At 39.5% G+C, this 20,147-nt stretch overlaps 2 protein-coding genes across 3 annotated transcripts in view; both read left to right on the top strand.

Moving 5' to 3' along the window:
* Window positions 1–10,078, top strand: part of il34 (interleukin 34) — a 38,214-nt gene extending 28,136 nt beyond the window's left edge. The window contains exons 7-8 of one of the 2 annotated variants that reach the window (XM_083973047.1): window positions 1,114–1,297; window positions 5,728–10,078. In XM_083973047.1, coding sequence (XP_083829173.1) covers window positions 1,114–1,297; window positions 5,728–5,786 — 243 coding nt within the window. In that variant the 3' untranslated portion in view covers window positions 5,787–10,078. Of the gene's footprint in view, window positions 1–1,113; window positions 1,309–5,727 lie in introns of both variants that reach the window. The other variant, XM_083973046.1, reaches the window with a different exon arrangement.
* Window positions 10,079–13,939: 3,861 nt separating this feature from the next.
* The window catches only part of lonp2 (lon peptidase 2, peroxisomal), a 29,172-nt gene continuing 22,964 nt past the window's right edge, over window positions 13,940–20,147 (top strand). The window contains exons 1-6 of the mRNA XM_083974009.1: window positions 13,940–14,262; window positions 15,601–15,736; window positions 15,925–16,038; window positions 19,289–19,420; window positions 19,533–19,652; window positions 19,752–19,915. Coding sequence (XP_083830135.1) covers window positions 14,030–14,262; window positions 15,601–15,736; window positions 15,925–16,038; window positions 19,289–19,420; window positions 19,533–19,652; window positions 19,752–19,915 — 899 coding nt within the window. The 5' untranslated portion in view covers window positions 13,940–14,029. The remainder of the gene's footprint in view (window positions 14,263–15,600; window positions 15,737–15,924; window positions 16,039–19,288; window positions 19,421–19,532; window positions 19,653–19,751; window positions 19,916–20,147) is intronic.

Raw genomic sequence — 20,147 nt, 5'->3', positions numbered from 1 at the left:
TTTTTTTTTTTTTTTAGCATTAAAGCTGCAACATATGAAAAAGGTGAAGAGGTCTGAGTGCTCTTTGAATACTTCAGAGATGTCTGCCATCTGAAGTCCTGGTGCCTCTTTTATTTGCATGGACTTAACGATTATGAGGTTCCATCTAAATGACATTAAATGTCCCTATTCAAGTCTAAATATTGAAACATTTCCGAGAACAACTTTTCCCAATTAAAGGTTTAGGACCAGTTAGAGATCCTAGAGTCATGGCTCTCTTCCTTAACCTCATGTCATACTCAATTTGCCCACCAGATGTCTCGGACTCCTGTTTCCAGATGCAGCTGTTCACCTGTTTAAGATTTTCATACACGGGAACTTTCCCGCCTACCTTCATACCTTTTTCTTCCCTCCCTTCTTCGGTTTTTGTTCCAGCCCTGTCTCCCCGTCAGCTAACGACTGATTGCTAATATTTGTGCCTTTTTGTCTTTCATGCTGTTGTTTCCTGTTTCTGCTTCCTGTTGTCTCCACTGTACCTGCCTGCTGGCCTGCCCACTTTTGTGTCTAAGCCTTGTCCTCATCAGTTGATTTACCAAAGCACTGGCCTTTCTGTGCTTAGCCTCTACACATGACATCACACTTCCTGAATAGCTACTATTTACTGTGCCAGCAGTGATTGTTGGGCAGAGACTGGTCCGTGTTGATGGATTAAAACTGTGTGTAGCAGCTGGGGATAGAGTGCCAGTCAAAAGTTTGGACTCCTTTTCCCTTGGTGAGTCCAAATCTTTGACTGCTACTTTGTCATCATTTTGAAAATACAGGCAGCAAACTAAAAGCCAGCGATTTGTAACCTCACATCTCATTTCATTGAGGTCCGAGGTGTGAGTGGATGAAAAGTGTGAGGGCAAGAGCGGACGAAAGCTGCAGGAGTCACATGTTCAGGCAGAAAACTTGGCCATACTGTGAATCAAAAGCATCTGTTGGTGGAAATGGATGAACGAAATGTCTGGAAAAATTGACTGATGGTGCTTTTTGTGCTGTTCTGAGGGGTTTTTGTGCTTTTTTTCTTGAAGATCATTTATCATCTGTGCATTAACCTTTCCTTCTTCTGTGCATGTTTTCATGTGTGCCCAGGTGTTACAGCAGGAGCTTCCAGAGACTATCCAGGACATTTGGGATCGTTTAACAGAAGAACCGGACAGAGTGCCAGAGTCCAGCTGGCGATTTGTTTCCCCAAAATCCCTCCTAGACAATTTCTGCCACACCATGTACTGCCTCTTCAGCGAGTGCTTTGCCAACACAGAAGAGCAGCAGGACTGTGAGTATAATGTAGGAAACATGTATGAGTAAAACCTCCTGTGACTTTACAACTAAAAAACTGGCAAGAGACTGACACACACACACAGCACCAGGTGTTTAAAAAAAAAAAAACTAATCATGAAAAGCCATCCATATAAACACATCTAACGGATTTATTACATTAAGAGGATTATCTTGTATAACCTCCTGTGGCAGGACATTCCAACATGTCAGGGTCCTGATGTGAAAGCCCCCATCAGCATATGTTTTTAATCTACATATTGGAGAGAGTTAGGGTCATTTTATAATACAAAAACAATATGAGGTGGATGTGAATTTGCTGCAGTTAGCATGCACACTGGCAAGCCAGAAACCAACTCTAAAAAACTAACATTGAGTGGACGGGACAGTTTGGGTCCCATTGCGTTTGGTTTCTTAGCCCGACTATGTTGCGTAACTCTGGGCTCAGACTAAAGGAGTTTTAAAATCCTAAATGGCTTTGAAATCGGCTTACACCACGTCATATCATAAGGAGAAACTTCACAGATGTTCTGCTGCTACATTATGTGATGCTTTTAATTCATTATCCGTGAATTCCAGTATATCTCCTCTCAGTACACTGTCTAGCCTTCCTTGACTCAATTGCACCATTTGGAAATAGAAAGCCAACTCTGAAATCATCACAAGGATGTGAGATTGACTTTATTATGATGAGTGATCTTTCAACCTCTTTCCCTTAGCCAGGTGGTGTTGAGCTGTCAAAAACATGTCTGTCTGTCTTATTTTGTGGATAAGGGGAAGAATAGCAGGCCCCTAATCCAGCCCTCCTTTTTATTCCCCTTGTTTATTCACCCTATTACACCCTCTTTCAACATACACATGAACTCCTTCTCTTGCATCCTAGATACCATCCACTCTAAGCTGCTCAGCGGTATCTTCCACTGTTAGCTCCATATTTCACTTTCAGTGGCCTCTTATTTTTCTCAGATAGTTGAACCTAATTTGAACCTGCTTTACCCAGAGAACAGTCCACACACTGGTTCATTCAATTTCATGTCAAGTGATATCCTTAATGAACAATAATGGTGCTTTAAAAGGTTTCCAGTCCGGTTTCAGATATAAGAGCTGTACTTTTTCTTTTGAAAATTAGTGGCAGAGGTTAGAACAGCTGCAGCCGACCTCCTCACGAAGCCTCTAAAGTTACATCCCTTACATGTGATGACATGAGATGAGATTGCAGCACGGGCATCTTACTAACATCCTGTAGTGTGTAATACCTCGTTATTGTCAAATCCTGTAATGTGTTCATGTCTTAGATTTAATGACAACAACATCTGTGAAGTCTCTCGTTAGGTTTGTGATGCAACCCGATTTCAAAACCTATTAGAATATTAAAGCTTCTGCGGTCTGGGAGCGGCTTAAGTCATTTTTAATTTTTTTTTTTTTCATATAAGCTTTGTGAAATTGTTCCAGTGCATTACAAAATCACGACTATGGATTCCCTCAATGTCAGGATGGGAACATGCTCAGTATTGTCTGTCAGAGACACTCAGACATGTGGTCACTGAACACATGACTACATTCATCATGAAAACAGTGCTACCCTGTTTTGTGTTGCCAGAAGGATTTAATTAGGCCCTCAGGATCTAAAGCAGCTTTTATTCACTCATTCTATTCATGCTTTCCGTTTTAATGCTCCATCTCCAAATATGTAGCATCTGTGTTTATTACTGTCACAAAAGCTGTACACAGTGTGCTGCAGCAGCACGTTCTGCGGTGGTTCAACACATTTCTGGTTCACATCATATGATGTGATGTATTTACAATAACGTGTATATTGGAAGCTGGCTAATTAACATGCCTTTTCTTGTTTTTTATTTATCTAAAACTAAAGCATAAAGACAACAAATGTCACCTGCAGCACCATAATCAATTAGTGTCGTTCATATATTGGGTAGCAAAAGCCTGATTAGTTTCTCCTCAAAACATCCTCTTATTCTGCTTCCTACTGGCCACGTAATGTTGCTTTCTTCAGGCCATACACAACAGACACATGAAGGGCTCACTGAATGTATGGGTTAGCCATCATCTGTTACACAGATCCCTATCTATGCCACACAATATCTTTATGTATATGCAATATGTTTGCTACAAATAAACCAGAACTTTGACTAATGTATGTGCTGTAATTATGCTGCTCTTGCTATATCCTCATACACAGGGTAATCCGTCACTGTCTCATTATAATCACATGTAATGTGTCCTCCTGTTTGAGGCCCTCACATCTGGAATGTCACTGGACAATGTCACTGCATTCCTCAAGCAAACACTGGCACATTGCTATATCCCCCATGTGGGTATTAAAGCGATAATGTAACATTGCATGTTCTTTGAAAGATCAAGACACTTGTGGGATCTTTTGTCTCTTCTCCACTTATGCACAACTGAGGCTCATTAGTATGGGACCTTATCCTCCGTGTGGTCTGGGGGAAGTGGCTGTCTTGAGTCTTGTTTGTGAAGAAAGTAACTGTTTGAGTGACATGCCAGAGAGCCAGTCAGTAAGTTCAACTGGAAATCATAACATATCTTTAAAATCTTGCGGAAATTTGTTGCGTTGAGTTAATGACCTGGGCCGGGATATAAGCAAGGTGGGGAAAGAAAACTCACAGACTCAGCATGGTCCCCTGTTATTGCAGCTTTCCTCAGTCATCACATCTCTACAGCGAGGGAGCTGGTATTGCATAAAAGTAAATCGACCGTGACTCTGTAACTGAAATATGTTTAAGCTGCAATACATCCACACAGGAATTCTACATGATTGATTCTGCTATACAGTATGTAGCAGCCTGCAGTGCTTCAGCTTTGACTGACTGAGTGACAGAGTTTAATGATCATAGTTACACTTAAGTTTGTCAAGCTAAAGGATGTGTCAGCCGTTTGTGCCATTGATTGACCTTTCTTTAACCTGTCACTGGCCGTCATTTACATTGGGTTTCATAATTCACCCGTTTTTAATTAAAGCAGAAGTAAGCGAGCTGGTCGTTTTGGCTAATGCTGCATTCCAGGCAGGCTTTTGAAACCGTAAATTACAGCTTCAAGTCACAACTTACGACTTTGCCGGTGCATATTCTCATTTGTCCAGGTCATAGTATTTCAAAGGAGGTTAAATCGAAAGCAACTGGACTTAGTTATTTGTCTAGGAAGACGTTTCACCTCTCATCCAAGAGGCTTCATCAGTTCATGTACGCAACTGACCAGGCTGGGACTAACTAAGTCCAGTTGCTTTCGATTTAACCTCTTTTGAAACTTACGACTTTGTAGCGTTCCAGGCAACCCACTCGTGTTTTTCCGACCTGTTTTACCTGTGAAAGTCACTATAACGGCCACTCGTAACTTCCGACCCGTGAACTCGTGCCAGATCGAACTGGTATGACTTCACAGGTCGGAAAAACACGAGTTACAAGTTGCCTTGAACACACCATAACAGTCCTTGTCCCTACGTCACCACATTCACGGCGTTCCTTGGCTGCACACACAGCCCTTCATGCAGTTCTCTCTCCTCATTGGATAAAAATTGTAGGATACAAGAAAAGTTTTCTCCTCGGCTCAGAGCAGAGCAGAGTGACTGACTGGGAGACCCATGTTTCAGTCCAAACACTCCATGTAAGTGATTGCTGTCGGAAGATATAACTATTTAAGACTTATATTAACACAAATATTCCGCTTACTTCTGCTTTAAGGATCATGGTCACGGGCTGTCAAAACAAACTTTTGCATATTCAGATAAATATTTTTACAATTCTCAAATAAAAGTCTGCCATGGACACATGTCCTGGGCTTCACGGGGGCAGTAACATGACCTTCAATGAAGCACTTCAACTAAATAAAGCTCTCCATGAAATTGCCTGATATGAGTTCAGGACATGGTGTCACACCAAAGGACATGGTTTTCAGTGACAGAAGTATCAATTTCCTACTCCTATGGAAATATATGAATGAAAAAAAGATATCCATTGACACACTGAACAATGCTTGAGAGACCGTCACACCATTTTCTAAAACAGAGACGTGTTTAAATATTTACTCATTTCAAACGATGACAGCACTTCTATATACATCTTATATACTTAGTCTTGTATGACAATGAAAAAGCCATGTCATATCAACATTGTATACACTACCAACATAGTACAATTGAACATCTACGTACATCTGCATCTACTTTCTATATTTTGTGTCTCCTCAGAAAGGTGAAATCTGAGAGGAAAGTTGTGCATAAGTTGAGTAGCTCTGGTCCAATAGTTCATATTGTATATACAAATTAATGAGCCAGGGAGGGTAATCCACAACTGAAGTGTGACAGTAGAAAAATGTGTTGATGTGTTGACTCTTCACAGTGTTCATTATGAGAAATCAGTGATTAATGGAGTCTTTTCTTCTCTTTTACAGACTGTGGTATTTCCCATTGGAGGAAAGGAAGGAAGAAAGACTTACAGCCAGAGAGCTGAGAAGAGGACAGTGGGGTGAAGTTGTCCCTGTTGATACTGATTAGGGATTAGTATCATTATCTCCCTTGAGCTGTAGGGAGCGAAGAAAAGGACAATGCACACTGAAATGAGACAGTTCAGTCCTGATTTGTGAACATCAATAAGGCTTTCCCAAATCTACCGAATAGGGCCAAGATTGTCTTGATGATATGATGAAGACACCAACCCTGACATGGCTCCATCAATCAAAATTCTAGGCATAATAACAGTATTTAAGATAATTTTACACAAATATGAATTTCTAATTAACATAACATAAAGCTCATTTTGCAGCTCCATCTCCTCAGATTTTCTAAATTCTCTTTCAATCAGGATGTCCAAAGAATTTGTGTCTTAATGGCATCTCAGAGAGATGCTGTGGTATTTATGTTTCTAGCTTTGGAAGAGAATTGTTCATGTTCACATACAGTGCATTCAGAAAACATTCAGACCCTGCCAATTTTTTAACGGTGCAACATTATGTTAAAAATAATGAGTAAATCAATAAATTAATGAAGTGAAATTTAGAAAAATGAACAAACTTCTTTCTGTAAGTTCTCCAATTGAGAGACATCTTGAGCTCAGCCAGTAAAAAACTGAACGGGTCTGAACACTTTATGAATGTACTGTATATGTGTGAAAGTGATGTATGATCTATATATTAGACAACTTCATTTCTAAGGTGGATTCTTTAAGAAGGGGAGTGTGGCACGAGCCGCTTAATCCTCATCAACGAAGGGTTAACTTCACCTGGAGTGAGGACGTCACTGTGGCTTTGCCAAATCTCTGCCCAACACTCTGTGATGTGCACATGTGTACCTGCACATGACACAAAGGCAAAGAGACACATTGGATTGTTATTTAACTGAAAAACATAGACTGAGTTTGTAACATAGTTGGACTTTTCTTCTATGAACAGCTCTGTCACCATCAGTGGACTAGAGTGAGAGCAATGTACATGAACTGAACCCAAATCCTAAAGCCAAAATGATAACTGCTGTTTGCTTTTCCCTCTCAAGTTGTTGACTATGCACTATTTAACCTAGAGGCTACATTTTATTTTACAAGTGTGCTACAGGCCCAGACTGCATAATCAAAAGCTTAAAAAGAAAAAAAGAAAAAAGAAAAAAAAAAGCTGTTCATTTTGGCTCCATTTCCAGTCAGTTTTTGTGTATGTTTATCATCTACAAGGAGTGAGAGTTGAACCCAGACAACATACAGTCTCCCTTCATTCTGGCTACGCATTTTATTTTCACTTTGATCTGTTACAGTTTTTTTTCTTCTCCAGGCCATTATTACTCATTATCTGTGCAAAGCTTAAAGAGTGACCATTTGTATTTCAAATGTGAAGTAGCATCGCAGTCAGAATTTGTTACTTTTTTAATCAGATCTTTATACATTTCCAAATGTAATGGATGAGTAATCTAATAATAATTACATGGTTGCCATAAAATTTGGGCCAATGAAAAAGACATTTTCTGGTAATTTAGAAGATGAGTTGTATTTCATTAGTAAACACAAAAAGTGGCACACAGTCTTGTTTGGGGTATTTTGTGTGGTTACTGTGAGAATGACATGCTAGAAAGAAAATTAAATTCAAAACTAAACAAATCTCAGGATATGGATGGGATATATCAGAGGATTTACCTTCAAATCAGTAATTCCTGCCATTAGATTAGATAAGATTGCCCATTAAATTACGCCAGCCCTGCTGTTTTATTTTCTCTTTTACAATTCAACTCAAGGCTATAGATTTTTGAGGAGGAAGACACAGCTCTTTTAGACCAAACTTTTGTTTAGTAGGCTTTCTGTTTGTAAGGCTCAATGTGTAAAGCATAATACAAACTTGTGAAAAAAGCTGAAAATGAAGGCAAGTCAACCGTATTTGTACTTGATTCTGTATTATCACATGCAGTTTCAATGGGACAAGTCTACATCAGGAACAGTTTTTGTTATACTTTACTTTTTTTTTTTTTTTTTTAAGTATTTCTGTTAGGTTAAGTGTTCCCATTTGAGTCACTTTATTAGTAGACAGGCTGTAAAAAAAAAAGTCAGGTTAAAGGTCACAAATGAACTGACCCTCATCACAAACATGGATGTTAACAGCAGGGGAAGAAATGATCCACACTGACAGAAATAGTCTTTTTAAAGAGTTCTCCAGTGTGCTGTAATAACTACTGCAGTCTTCTGCATATTTATGTTTGACCTCACACAAAATAATAGGATATTTTTAATAATAAATCTGTCTGCCAGCTAAAGCTAATATTTGGGCCTAGCTCTCTGTTAGCTCTGAACGTGAACACCAACACATAGTTTGTAAAAATCTCAGTTTTTGTTTCACTTACATTCAATTTAGCACAACCAGTGATGGACGTGTATTTGTTCTGACTGCTGTGACCATGTTTGTGTGTAAGGGTCAGTAGCCACAGGAATCAAGCAAATGAAAAACAGAGCGGCTCAGTATGCTAAGGTAACTAAAGCAACAATATTTGCTAGCAGAGTAAATTAGCAGTGCAGGCTTATTGATCCACAGTATTTAGCTAGTTAAGGCAAGGATGAGAGTGTTACTGTGTACAGGTGAGATCGCTGAATTCAGTCGACCATTGTTTGTAAGTGCTGAAGCCATCCACTATATGCCTGGCTGCAGTGGCACCACAAATCACAGGAAGGACCCCTGGGGTTGTCATGGTTGGGATACATCCTTGATGTTGTCTTGTGGCTTGATTAAAAACGGCCAAATTCATGAAGTTGAGTCCAACATGTCTGCACTGGGTTCAACAGATGTTTGTGTTTTACATGCCTCACTTGATTATGGATAATGATGACGTTTTGCTGAGATGCTAATGATGACGAAGTTCCGCTTGTGATGATTCATGGTCAGCACATGTAGAATAAGGACGCATGAGTGATGCATAGGAGGGACTGAGGGGAGGCATTTGATTGACAGACATGTTTGTGGCACTTGGCTTATTTAGTTTAGGAAGTTACAACTCCTAAGGCCCAAAAGATAATAAAGGCACTTCCTTTTAACTGGGTAATTCCATCAAATTTAATATCTTATTGGATGGGTGAATCAACACTTCGGCAGAGGAAGGCCTTCACTGTGGAATAGAAAGCTTACCCTTTAACACATGGGAAATATAATGCATTGTTTGCATTACACGCTTAATGTGCATTGTCCCACAAACAAGTGCAACACATATCTTTTATTTTGGTAATAAACCTATCATCTTTGATAATTTTAAAGCGTTATATTAAAATGAACCAGACTCTAAAAGATAAACACCTTACTGTATGCTTGTCAGTATGTAAACAGAGGTTGTTGAAGTGGAGGGAAATGCATCTATTCCCCCACAACCATTTAGTAACAGTGAGGCAGGTTGAATCACTCATTTACAGCACTGGGGTTAGTCAGGACTCATGATTTATTTTTCCACCATTTCATACAGTATTTTTCTATGGCCTGTGTGTTTACCTATTATGTTTATCTCCATGCATCTGGTTAATTGCCTGCAAATCCTGACTTGCTGGTTTAGTCAGTTAATGACTTTTGGGAAAAGTGTGTTTGTTATGATAGAATATTTTTTATGCAGTTGTTACCAAAGTTGGTTTCAAACACGCTCAAAATGCTGATGAAATGAAGAATTGATCATATATATATATGTGTGTGTGTGTGTATGTGTGTGTTTGAAAGCTCTTTGTTGTATGAAAGTCTCAGTTTCAGTTCATGCCTTCACTCCTAACCTCACATACATTCAAGCTTTGCAAGCCTAATTGTGTCACTCATAAGGAGGGAGAATGATGATGTTCAATTATTATGTTATATATATATAGCAATGGGTTGAGCAGCTTTCTGATCTGATCCTTAAACCCTAAACTTGACCCCTTGCCAAAGAAGCTCTATAATGATGTAACAGATAAATGATAATTATTGGTGTAGTTCTATAAATGCAGTGTGTATCTTTTATTATACTTTATCGATCATATGTAACCGTATGGTTGTCTTTTTGTAACCATAAGAGCATTTTAAGGTGTATTCAAGGATCCCTTATTGTGAAAGTAAATATTTCTGACTGGCAACAACAAAGAGATGATAACTGCAAATACATGGGTGGTTGTTGTCCGTGGTCTGAAGATAGATTTTAGAAACAGATTTTTTTATACACAAGATGTTGAATTTATTTATTATTTGGAAATGTATGATGCTGTATAATGCTATGTGACAGTACTTTTATGAAAGAAATAAAAATCAAATTCCTATTTTTATCAACTAATCCTGCGTCAAGAGTTCATTATTTTTAAGCAAATTCACTTTGATTGAAATGGCTTGTGATGTCAGTGCGATTTGTCTATAGCTTGATGAATCATTGACTTTATCACTGATTATATCCATATGGACACGATTACGGCAGTGTCCCGTACATACTGTAACAGATACCTTTATCTTTCCCTGGTGGTGTTTGAAATGGCCCCTCTCACTTTTCTACATTTCTGCTTGCTTCTACAGTATGTTGTTGCTGTAAACTGGTAGTACAGTATTTCACAGTCATTCCTCATGCCAGTCATTTTTCCAAATCATTTTCCCAAATCCTGACAGCTGCATTCCCTTACAGTTGTGTTTTTTGCAATATATTTCACTGATGTACTGTAATGCATTCTCCAAACTGTTGCTTGCACTCTGTTAGAGTAGACCAGTGTTTCCATTGTACTGTATGGTGAACTTGGCTAAATGCTCAATTTTTCCTTTACTACTAGCTTTCCGAGGAACAGGCTGTATTTGTTTTTTGGCCAATTCATTAGGAAGTGTGGAACTAGTAATGTACAGTAAAAATAAAAAAACAGCAAAATCTGGTCAATACAATAGGATAGCCTACTTCTCAGAAAACAGTCAAGACAAATACACAAGTAGATTGATAAGAACAAATTACTTAAAATAATTAATCAACAATATTTAGACAGTGATGATTAACAGTAAATGTAGATAATGCTACAGATAATGTCACTCAGGGATTGCAGAAATGCGGTTGACTGAGGATGCCTTGTCTGACATAATGCTTTATTGGGAGTACAATCACAAAACTACGTGCAATACCAGAAATGACCACTACGAAATTAAGCCCCTCAACAAAATGTATTGGTGGACAGCCAAAACTTTAACGTTTGATATTGCTTCAATACTCAGCTCATATTAAGTTGATTTAATAGGTTATATCTTAGTATATCATGTTTTTGTTATTATGTCTCTTGAAGAACCTGTGGCACATTATGCTCTCTAAAATACCAAATTGTCGTTTCAACTGGATTTAACAGTAATTATTTTTCCTGAGTTTCATATGAGCTGGACAGATGGTTTTCTTACATCTGGGCAGAGCTATGCTGTTTCCAACTGTATCTAGTCCTCTAACCCAAGCCAAACAAATCCAGCTTCACATTTAGCAAGCATAAGACTCCTGCTCTTATCAGTCTTCTCATCTGCTCTCCAGCAAGACAGTAAGTGTATCCTCCAAAATGAGCTACTAGTGCAATACAGACTAATTCAAAAATGACCTTTAGTCTATATTCTGCATTTGTCTACAATAGCAAAGAAAAAAAACAAACAGTTATTCTGTTTTTGACATGAATCAGATGTTTTTCTCTTTCATGAAGTCTGTGTGTCTTTTGCAAATGACTCAGATAGAATCAGTTGAAACTTCTGTTGGAGTGGTCCAAGCCACTGTGGTTTACTCACAATCTTATACATACATACTGCCAACTTAGTGCCGTTTAACAAGTACATCTGCAAGTACTTTGTATGTGACTGCTCAGAAAGATGAAATCTGAGAGGAAAGTTGTGTAGAAGTAAAAAAAAATAAAAAATAAAAAGAAGAAGAAAGAAAATCTTGGCATTTCCCCATCATTCAAAACAGACTAAAGTTGTAGGCATGGTAATGAAATGATTTTATGCACATATAATCTTGATATGAAAATAATATAAAGCTAATTTTGGAGGTAAAGATCCAAATCATCAGATTTTCCAATTCTCTGTAAATCAGGATCCCAGTATCTTTTTTCCTTGAAGCCCTCCACTGCTTGTGTCCCAGTTGTAGGTTTTTGTCCCTATATATTTAATAATCCAATTGGGTGTGTTATTGGGATTTTTTAATTTTTATCTTTTATACGTGTATAATTTCGATAACCTCACAACTTCAGAACGGACAAAGCTCTATGGACCCTGAGATCTCTGGTGGGGGCGACCCCCCGGTTGAGAACTAATGCTCTAAATAATAACTGCTTCATGGCAGCTCAGACTGATGCTTTAACCATGTCGTGTTCATGTTTAACAGTAGTAGTCTGCATATGCTGCTTCAAACACACATGTAGGTTACTGGAGTGTAATCAAATCAGTGATGGACATATTGCTGATATGTTCTGACTGCTCTGGCCATGTTTTTGTGTATGGGAAAAACCATAGACATACATGTAATGTCTATGCCAAAAAACAGCAGGACTCAGTTTGCTCTGGTAATGTAAACAGTTGTCCGAGCTAAATGGTTGTTTTTATTTGACCGTTTTTTCTGTGTAGCTTACTGTTGAGATTGCTGAATTGTCTGAACATACAGTTAGCTACAGTATATCTACCCAACCACTGTTTCCAAGTGATAAGGACATCCACTGTGGCTGCAGAGTGGTACCATAGATCACAGAAAGGCCCTCTGAAGTTGTCAAGGTTGGAATGCATCCTTGATGTTGTTGTGTCGCTTGACTGAAAAAGGTTACAGTATTTCATAATTTTTACTCTCACGTGTCTGCACTGTGTTCAACAGATGGTTGTATTTTACATGCCACACTTGGGAAAGTAAGGGTTAGATGTTAATAAGCTGAAGATGTCCTGCTCTCTCAGTGGTTCATGGTCAACACATGAAGATTTAAGACGTGTGAGAGATGCATAGGAGGGATATGTAGGCTGGATGTGGAAACACAGATGTAGGATAAATGATGATTAGTGCTATATTTCTATAAATAGCCTACAGTGTGTGTTAAAAAACAACAACAACATTTTATCTTGTTATCTTATATTATGGTTGTCTTTTTTGTAACCATGACATCATTTTAAGGTGCACTCTGGCAACAACAAAGAGATGATAACTACAAACACATGGGTGGTTTACTTTGTCCGTGCTAAGGATAGGTTTTGGGACAACACAGTTTTTTGAACAAAATAAATATCAAATTCCTATTTTTTTTTAACCAGCTTCTGTATCTGGTCAAGGGAGTGCCAAGATAATAATCTAACAATACAATAAACAGTTGGGCCGTAAGTAAAGCAACTTAATCAACTGCCATTAGCCTACCTAATGCATGTAAAATCTTAAATCTAGAAAGCAGCCACTAAAAATATGTTTAAATTAAAAAAAGCAAAGCAACACAGGAACTCAAAATACTCAGGTTAACAACAAGTATTCGTTTTGTTATAGAAAACTGTTATATTTGTAAAACGAATCTGGAAACAATTGAACACCTGTTTTGAGACTGTCCAGAATTTGTGGAAATCTCTCCATGACTTAATATCAATCAGTTCCATAAATATAGATTTCTGGTCCTGACCGTCCTAATATTAATACTAATATATTCTAAATATTCAAATAGGTGTAATCCTCAAAGATAAAAACAAACCTAAACCCCTTGTACCTTAAACTCACTTAAATTTGTTTTCTTTTAATTGTTCTTTTATTTATTTCATTCTCCTTTCTATCCTTTTTCATCTAAGATCTATGATGATTTTAAGTGTTACACTATCAAAACAATTTTTCAGTTTGAATTGCCAAGGGAGGTGTGAAATTAATTTATTATGTAAAAAAAGAAAAAAAAAAGAACTGTTTATGTTTGAGAAATGAAAAACAGGCGGTTTGTCCCTCGGTGCTTACCGTAGGTAATTCAGGAACTCCAGGAAGTAGGAGCAGAAACAACTTTATATTTACTTTTTCGCGACAGAAAATGATGCACAAGAGCAGTGACAAGACAACACCAACAACACACACAATCTTTGAATACACGTTATATTAATTTTCTCGGTGCTGGACAATTATCCGTTCGACTTTTCAATAGGGGGTTTTATTTTGAAATTGTTACCCGGAAGTCGTTTGTTTGCATGGGACTGGCTCGTTTGACGGTGACAGCCAGGAGGTGTTTGTGTGCAGGATTTGTTTACAAAAAAAAAAACAGTGACTTCTGAAAACAAACCGACAATGGCTTCTGGCAGCGGCATCCACATCCCGAGCCGCCTCCCGCTGCTGCTGACCCACGAAGGAGTGCTGCTGCCCGGATCCACCGTCAGGTTCAGCGTCGACTCTGCACGGAACATGCACTTGGTCAGTCAGCGGCTGTTAAAGGGGACTTCGCTGAAAAGCACAATCATAGGAGTGATTCCCAACACCAGAGACCCCGAGCACGACACCGACGACCTGCCCACCCTGCACAAGTAACAACACGCACTTTTAAGTCGCTGTCTTATAGCCCCTGCTTCCTCACTTGTGTTTCTGATGAGATGTTGTTGTCGTTTTTCTTTCGGGAGGCGTGACAAGAGTTTGGAAGGTCGGGAGCCCTTCAGGAAGTTTCTAGGTCAAGTAGAAGAAGTTGGGGGGTTGAATCCAAGTTAGAGAGCAACTGTGACATTTTATTGTGAAATACAGTACTGAGAAGTGGCAACGTTTCAGGCTCCCAGAGTCCAATAAAAGTAGTTTTCGACTGTATTAGTCATGAGATGAAAAACACTAAGGTCTTTTAGATTTAAATTCATTGATTTATATCTTTACATTATGTTACACTTGAATGACACTGTATTAAACCATTTTCTTATCATTGTCAGCTCTAGATGTTATGCCAGAGTTAGGTTTGTGAGATATTATGTGCAGGTCATAGTTTGTGACAAATGTATTAGTGTGATTTGTTCTAGAAAAGTCTGCCCTCAGACAGCAGTGTGGCTGCAGTCAAACACTCTCAGCCAAGCACACAGAACTGGACTTTAACCTTTCATCAGCAGTCCACCAGGCCTGTCTGGTTACTAAGTACAGGCTGTCTCTTGAAAAGTTAGTTATCAGGGGAAAAAAAGATCCTCCTGTCATCCTGAGTTTGAATCAGAAGTGGTCATAATCCTTTAGTTCACCTGTGACCTGCAGATGAAGCTCTCGTGCTGCTCATATTTGTCCTGAAATTGGAAATATTGACAGCTTCTGACCTGACTCAGATTAAAATTCAAGCCAATCAGCTGTTAAGTAACTATTGGAGCTGTGTGTTAATTTAGAAAATCCTCACAATCGGACGTCATATATTCAGTTTAGTTACATTGGAACAAGCAGATGTTTGTAGTTTTTGCCTAAACCATTAGCCTACTAGAAAATGGTTAGATTATCAAAATAGTTGCTGTTTAATTATTTATTGATGCATGGATCTGAATTGATTTGACTGTGACTTTAGGGCTGCATTTGTTTTGTTTTTTGCTAAAAGTAAAATGTGTCACAACACTAATGTGCATCATTAGCACCATAAGTGTTGCCCTGACCAACAAATTATATTCTCAAAACAACATGTTTGTTCTGTAAATAGCCTAGCCAAATAAAGATAACATCATCAGATTAAGATTTTTCACATGAAAACGAAAAGCAAATGCAATTAGAAACTGTAAACACAATATCTCCCCATGTAATCGCAGTATGTTGTTTTTTTTATGTTTTGTATTGAAGAATAATCCCGTCCAGCCTCAGGACGCTGTAATTGGTCTTCCAAAGAGTCACTCTGACCTCTCTCTCTGTCTATGTAGAATTGGTACAGCTGGTATTGCAGTACAGGTGGTCGGCAGCAACTGGCCTAAACCCCACTACACCCTCCTCATCACCGGACTGTGTCGCTTTAGAGTGTCAAGTCTGCTGAAGGAGCGACCCTTTGTACTGGCAGAGGTAAAGATACTGGTCCGGATCCTGTATGAATGAACAATACGCTACACAGTTACACTATTTAGCTTTGGTCACAATCTTCCTGATATTGTTATGCCAAGTGAATCTTTGTAAAAGAAGTAAATGGAAATAGCTAATTTATATAAGTAAGACTCAACAGCCTTTCTAATGATTGTTTTTTTTAAATGCAGGTGGAGCAGTTGGATAAATTGGAGCAGTACACGACTTCCTCAACAGAGGGTGTCGCCACAGATGATGCGGAGCTGGGGGAGTTGTCCCAGAAGTTTTACCAGGCTGCTGTACAGGTGAGTGCCAAAGAGATGAAAACAGATTGTGGGAAAAAATAATACAGATATACCCATGGTACTACTGAGGGAAGGGATTTGGCTTAAAGAAAAGAAGGTTAAGAGACCAAATATCCCCACATTTCTGGCATTACTTCCAGGTGTTTTGTTGCTTTTTTAAATGTTGTTTTTAATGAGCTTATTTCGTCATGGTAGAATTAAGGACACAGATTATAAATGAAGATATACATTGGTAGGTCTCTGTCAAACCTTGTTACCTTAGGAACTATGCACATTTTTTTTAACCTTAATTAAACAGCTTCATAGTAACTGTGATGGTTAAAAGACTTGTTTCGGGGAGAATGGAGGCTCTCCACCTTCCACTTTGTGTCTCTTGGCTGAAAACCAACCTTGCAAGGTGCAGCGCCTCTGACCCAGTGTTCCAGATCATGTCTCATGAAGGACCTGGACTGATTTAATCCGTAATCTCTTGTGGGAAACTTCCGTCTTCCTCAGAAGCATCATCTTTGTGTCTTTTTATCAGCTGATGTTATCGAGGCGTGGCCGCTTTGTCAAACTTGACAGGGCGGCCGGTCACACCTCGATGACATCAGCTGATAAAGTCATACTAACACCAGAAGATGCTTCCGAGGAAGACGTTTTTGTGACTGTAACTCACCCACAATCAGCATCAAACAACTAAGTACATCACGGTTTTACTGTGCCTCAACTTTTATCTTGACTTCTGTAATATCTTTTACCTGGTTTTCTTTTTATACTTGCCTATACAGTCAACATTACTTTGTTTCACTCTGTACTGACTCTTCTAACGACTCGGAGCATAAACCTGGAAAGCAGCGGATTGTTTTACCAGTTGTATCCAAGTGTGACTTGATCACAGGTCAGAAATAGTGATCTGGTCTGAGGCAATTTCCTGCATGTGTTTTCGTCCCTTTGGGGCCTTTGCTTTTGTGTTTTTCACACGGACCAAAAGCGCCTCTTTGGCTCAAGGGAATACACGTTGAATTGAAAGTGACATTAAGTTGAAACAGGTCCTTTTTGACAAATAACCATAACTAACATTCTCACATGGGAGCGCATTCCCAACACATCATTGCTATATGTTTTCCTCCTAACCCATGGACCCCTCTTGTGTTTTAACCCCAGATATTGCTGTTGCCCGCGGATAGCCTACATGTCTAAATATTGATATGAGTTGTTGCAGGTCATTTTGTAGGTGCACATCATATGTAAATGTATGAGCTGTGCTTTTCAGTGCTGTAACATGCAGTGCGGGGGCAAGAAAAAGTATATAAAGTCACAATTAAATGTTCATGATCTAGTGCCACAATACAGTTTTTAATATACATATTTAACAAACACAGTGCTGGTGGACAGTGGGTTGGATAGTATCTAGTTGACCCAGCCTCAGCAGCAGTAACCCTCCTGTAGCTACTGATTCGTCTTGCACAACGCTCAGGAGGAATTTGGGGATCGTTTCTCCAACTGAGCTGCAGCAGGTCAGTCATATATTCTTGTGATGTCTTGTGTAAGCGGCTCCAAGGTCAATCCACAGGATCTTTAGTGGATTATGGTCTGTTCTCTGACCGAGCCACTTCAAAAGATGTTTGAAGTCATTCTGTAGTTGATATACTGTGATGGTCAGGGTCATTGTCCCTTGTGCTTGCCCCCCCAGCAGGTGGACAGCCACCCTGACATTATCCCGTAAGACACCTCAATAAGCCTGGGAAATAATTTTGCTATCAGTCACGTTGACCTGTCGAGGCTCGGGTACAGTGACGCTCCAGATCTGGATGTTCCCACCAAACACTCCTAGACAATCCATAAAACACCTTCCCTGTTGGAGTCTGAGAGTCCTGTCTTGGGGGGGTGCAGTGATGTGTTTTGGAGATCAGTGCACCTCCTTCCTCGGGGGCGGCTGTGGCTCAGTCTGTCACTGGTGTGGGAATGAATGTGTGTCGGAAAGTGTTGTATATTAAGGGAAAAAGCTAAAGTAAACTCCTGTGATTGTCGCTAAGTCTAGAAAAGCTCAGAATAAATGTTTATCCATTAACCGACTGATCATTTACCATTTCCTCCATGGACTTGCTGTAATCGGGCACCGTAACTCACGATACTCACAGGCTCTGGTGAGTAATCTTGGTAAATCCAGGGATCAGGGCTGTTTCACTGTCAAACCGGCATGAGGGGTATTTATCCACAGTATGCGTCTGTATTTCTGCAGACATTGCCCAAGGGAATCACCCAAATTCATAGGGTTATTCCGTGACCAAAGGATGCCAGAAAGCATACAAACATGTCATGAAAGAGAAAAAGAACAAAACTGAAGGATGGTTCACAAAGGAACAAACCCACAGAGCTCACTGGTGACTCAGAGTCGTTCTTGTGTGTCGATATTTGTCCCAAGACGGCACGATGATGAATCCAAAATCTGCTTTCACCAACTCTTATTCAACAGCTCGGATTTTGTTTACGAAATAAAGGAAGGGAAAAATCCACCAATTTCCCCTACCCCCTGTGTTTGGCTTTGTTCATTAGCGTGATGTCACAAGGTGCTGTCCCACTACTCATCACTTAAAAATTGTGATTTAGGAAGTAGCAGGAAATGAGTGATTTAAAGGAATATTTCAATAATTCATTGAAATACAGTCTCTCACTCTTTTGCCTAGGGATAGACCATACCAGTCTTGGATTTACTGTAGCGTAACGACTGATTACACACATGAAATGTGTTGAGGTGTTAATTATTGACCTTTTAACATGTGTTGGTGGTCAGAGCCGGGCTTGCAGTTTCAATCAGTTTCCATGAGACTTAACAGAGAGGCCAAAAGGTTTTTTTTTCCTCCTTTTTTTTTGTTGCAAAAACAGCAACAAGCTATTTGGCCAGCAGATGCTGCTTTTTGGGAAAATAAAAATGTTCTCTCTTATCTCATCTCGCGCTGGGACATCCAGCAGGCCGCAGCTGTGTTGAGCTTATGGAAGCTGGCAAACCCATAAATTAAAAGGCTGCTTTCTTTGCATTCACAATTTATGTTAGAGCTGGTTTCACTCTTGCTGGGTGAATTCTTGGAGAACTCTGAATGAACTCGGGAATGCCAAATATTGTCAGAATAACAAGAAACAGGCACAAATCATTACAGCCACAAAGTGATGGATCATGACAACAACACTCAGTGATGGACTGAACTGAGAAGAAACAACAAGTACGGTTGTAACTCAAACCCCACTTTGTGTGTGTATGTGTGTGTAGTTGTTAGGCATGTTGGACACGTCTGTTCCAGTGGTGGCAAAGTTCAGACGGCTGCTGGACAGTTTGCCCAGGGAAACGCTACCCGATGTGGTTGCCTCCATGATCCGGACGTCCAACAAGGAAAAACTACAGGTGACGTGTCTGTCAGTCAAAATCGTACTATGCGAAGGGGCGGGAAAACAAGAAAGGCATTGGTTTGTGGTGTCTGCCAAATAAATGTCAGGTTCTTTTTGCATCTGTGCAGGTCCTCGATGCGTTGAGCTTGGAGGAGCGTTTTAAGAAAGCCCTGCCCATGTTGACCAGACAGATAGAAGGACTGAAGCTACTGCAGAAAACCAGGAAGACAAGTCCTGATAATGAGAGGGTAACAGGGTTTTTTCCCCTCTCTTTTTCTTTTTAATAAAAGAAAGAAATGCATATATGGGATGGAGATCAGAAACTCCTCTGTCTCACATCTGTTCAGGTGCTTTCTGTGCGTAAAGGTGGAGTGTTCCCAGGCCGTCAGTTCAATCTGGATGAAGAGGATGAAGATGAAGATGGAGACGACATGGCCGTCCTGGAGAGGAAAGTTCACGGAGCAAACATGCCTGAAGCTGCACTCAGAGTTTGTCTGAAGGAGCTCAAGAGGTGAGGGTTTGTAGCAAAAAGAGACGTAGCATTTTACTACAGTAGGAATATGACATTTTCCACTACTTGAGCACATATAGTAGGGAGGTTAAGCCCAAAAAATAGGCCTTTGACTTCAAGTCATGATGCAAAGGTCCCCTTTGGCATGGAAGTACCTTAGGGTCATACAAATAAATCTATCCAAAGACACAAGTGAGATCACACTTTGTATCCGAAATAAACACATTTTTAA

Source organism: Trachurus trachurus (genome assembly GCF_905171665.1).
Source record: "Trachurus trachurus genome assembly, chromosome: 6".
In the NCBI taxonomy this organism is placed as follows: Eukaryota; Metazoa; Chordata; class Actinopteri; order Carangiformes; family Carangidae; genus Trachurus; species Trachurus trachurus.
This window is presented reverse-complemented; position numbering and strand designations above follow the sequence as displayed.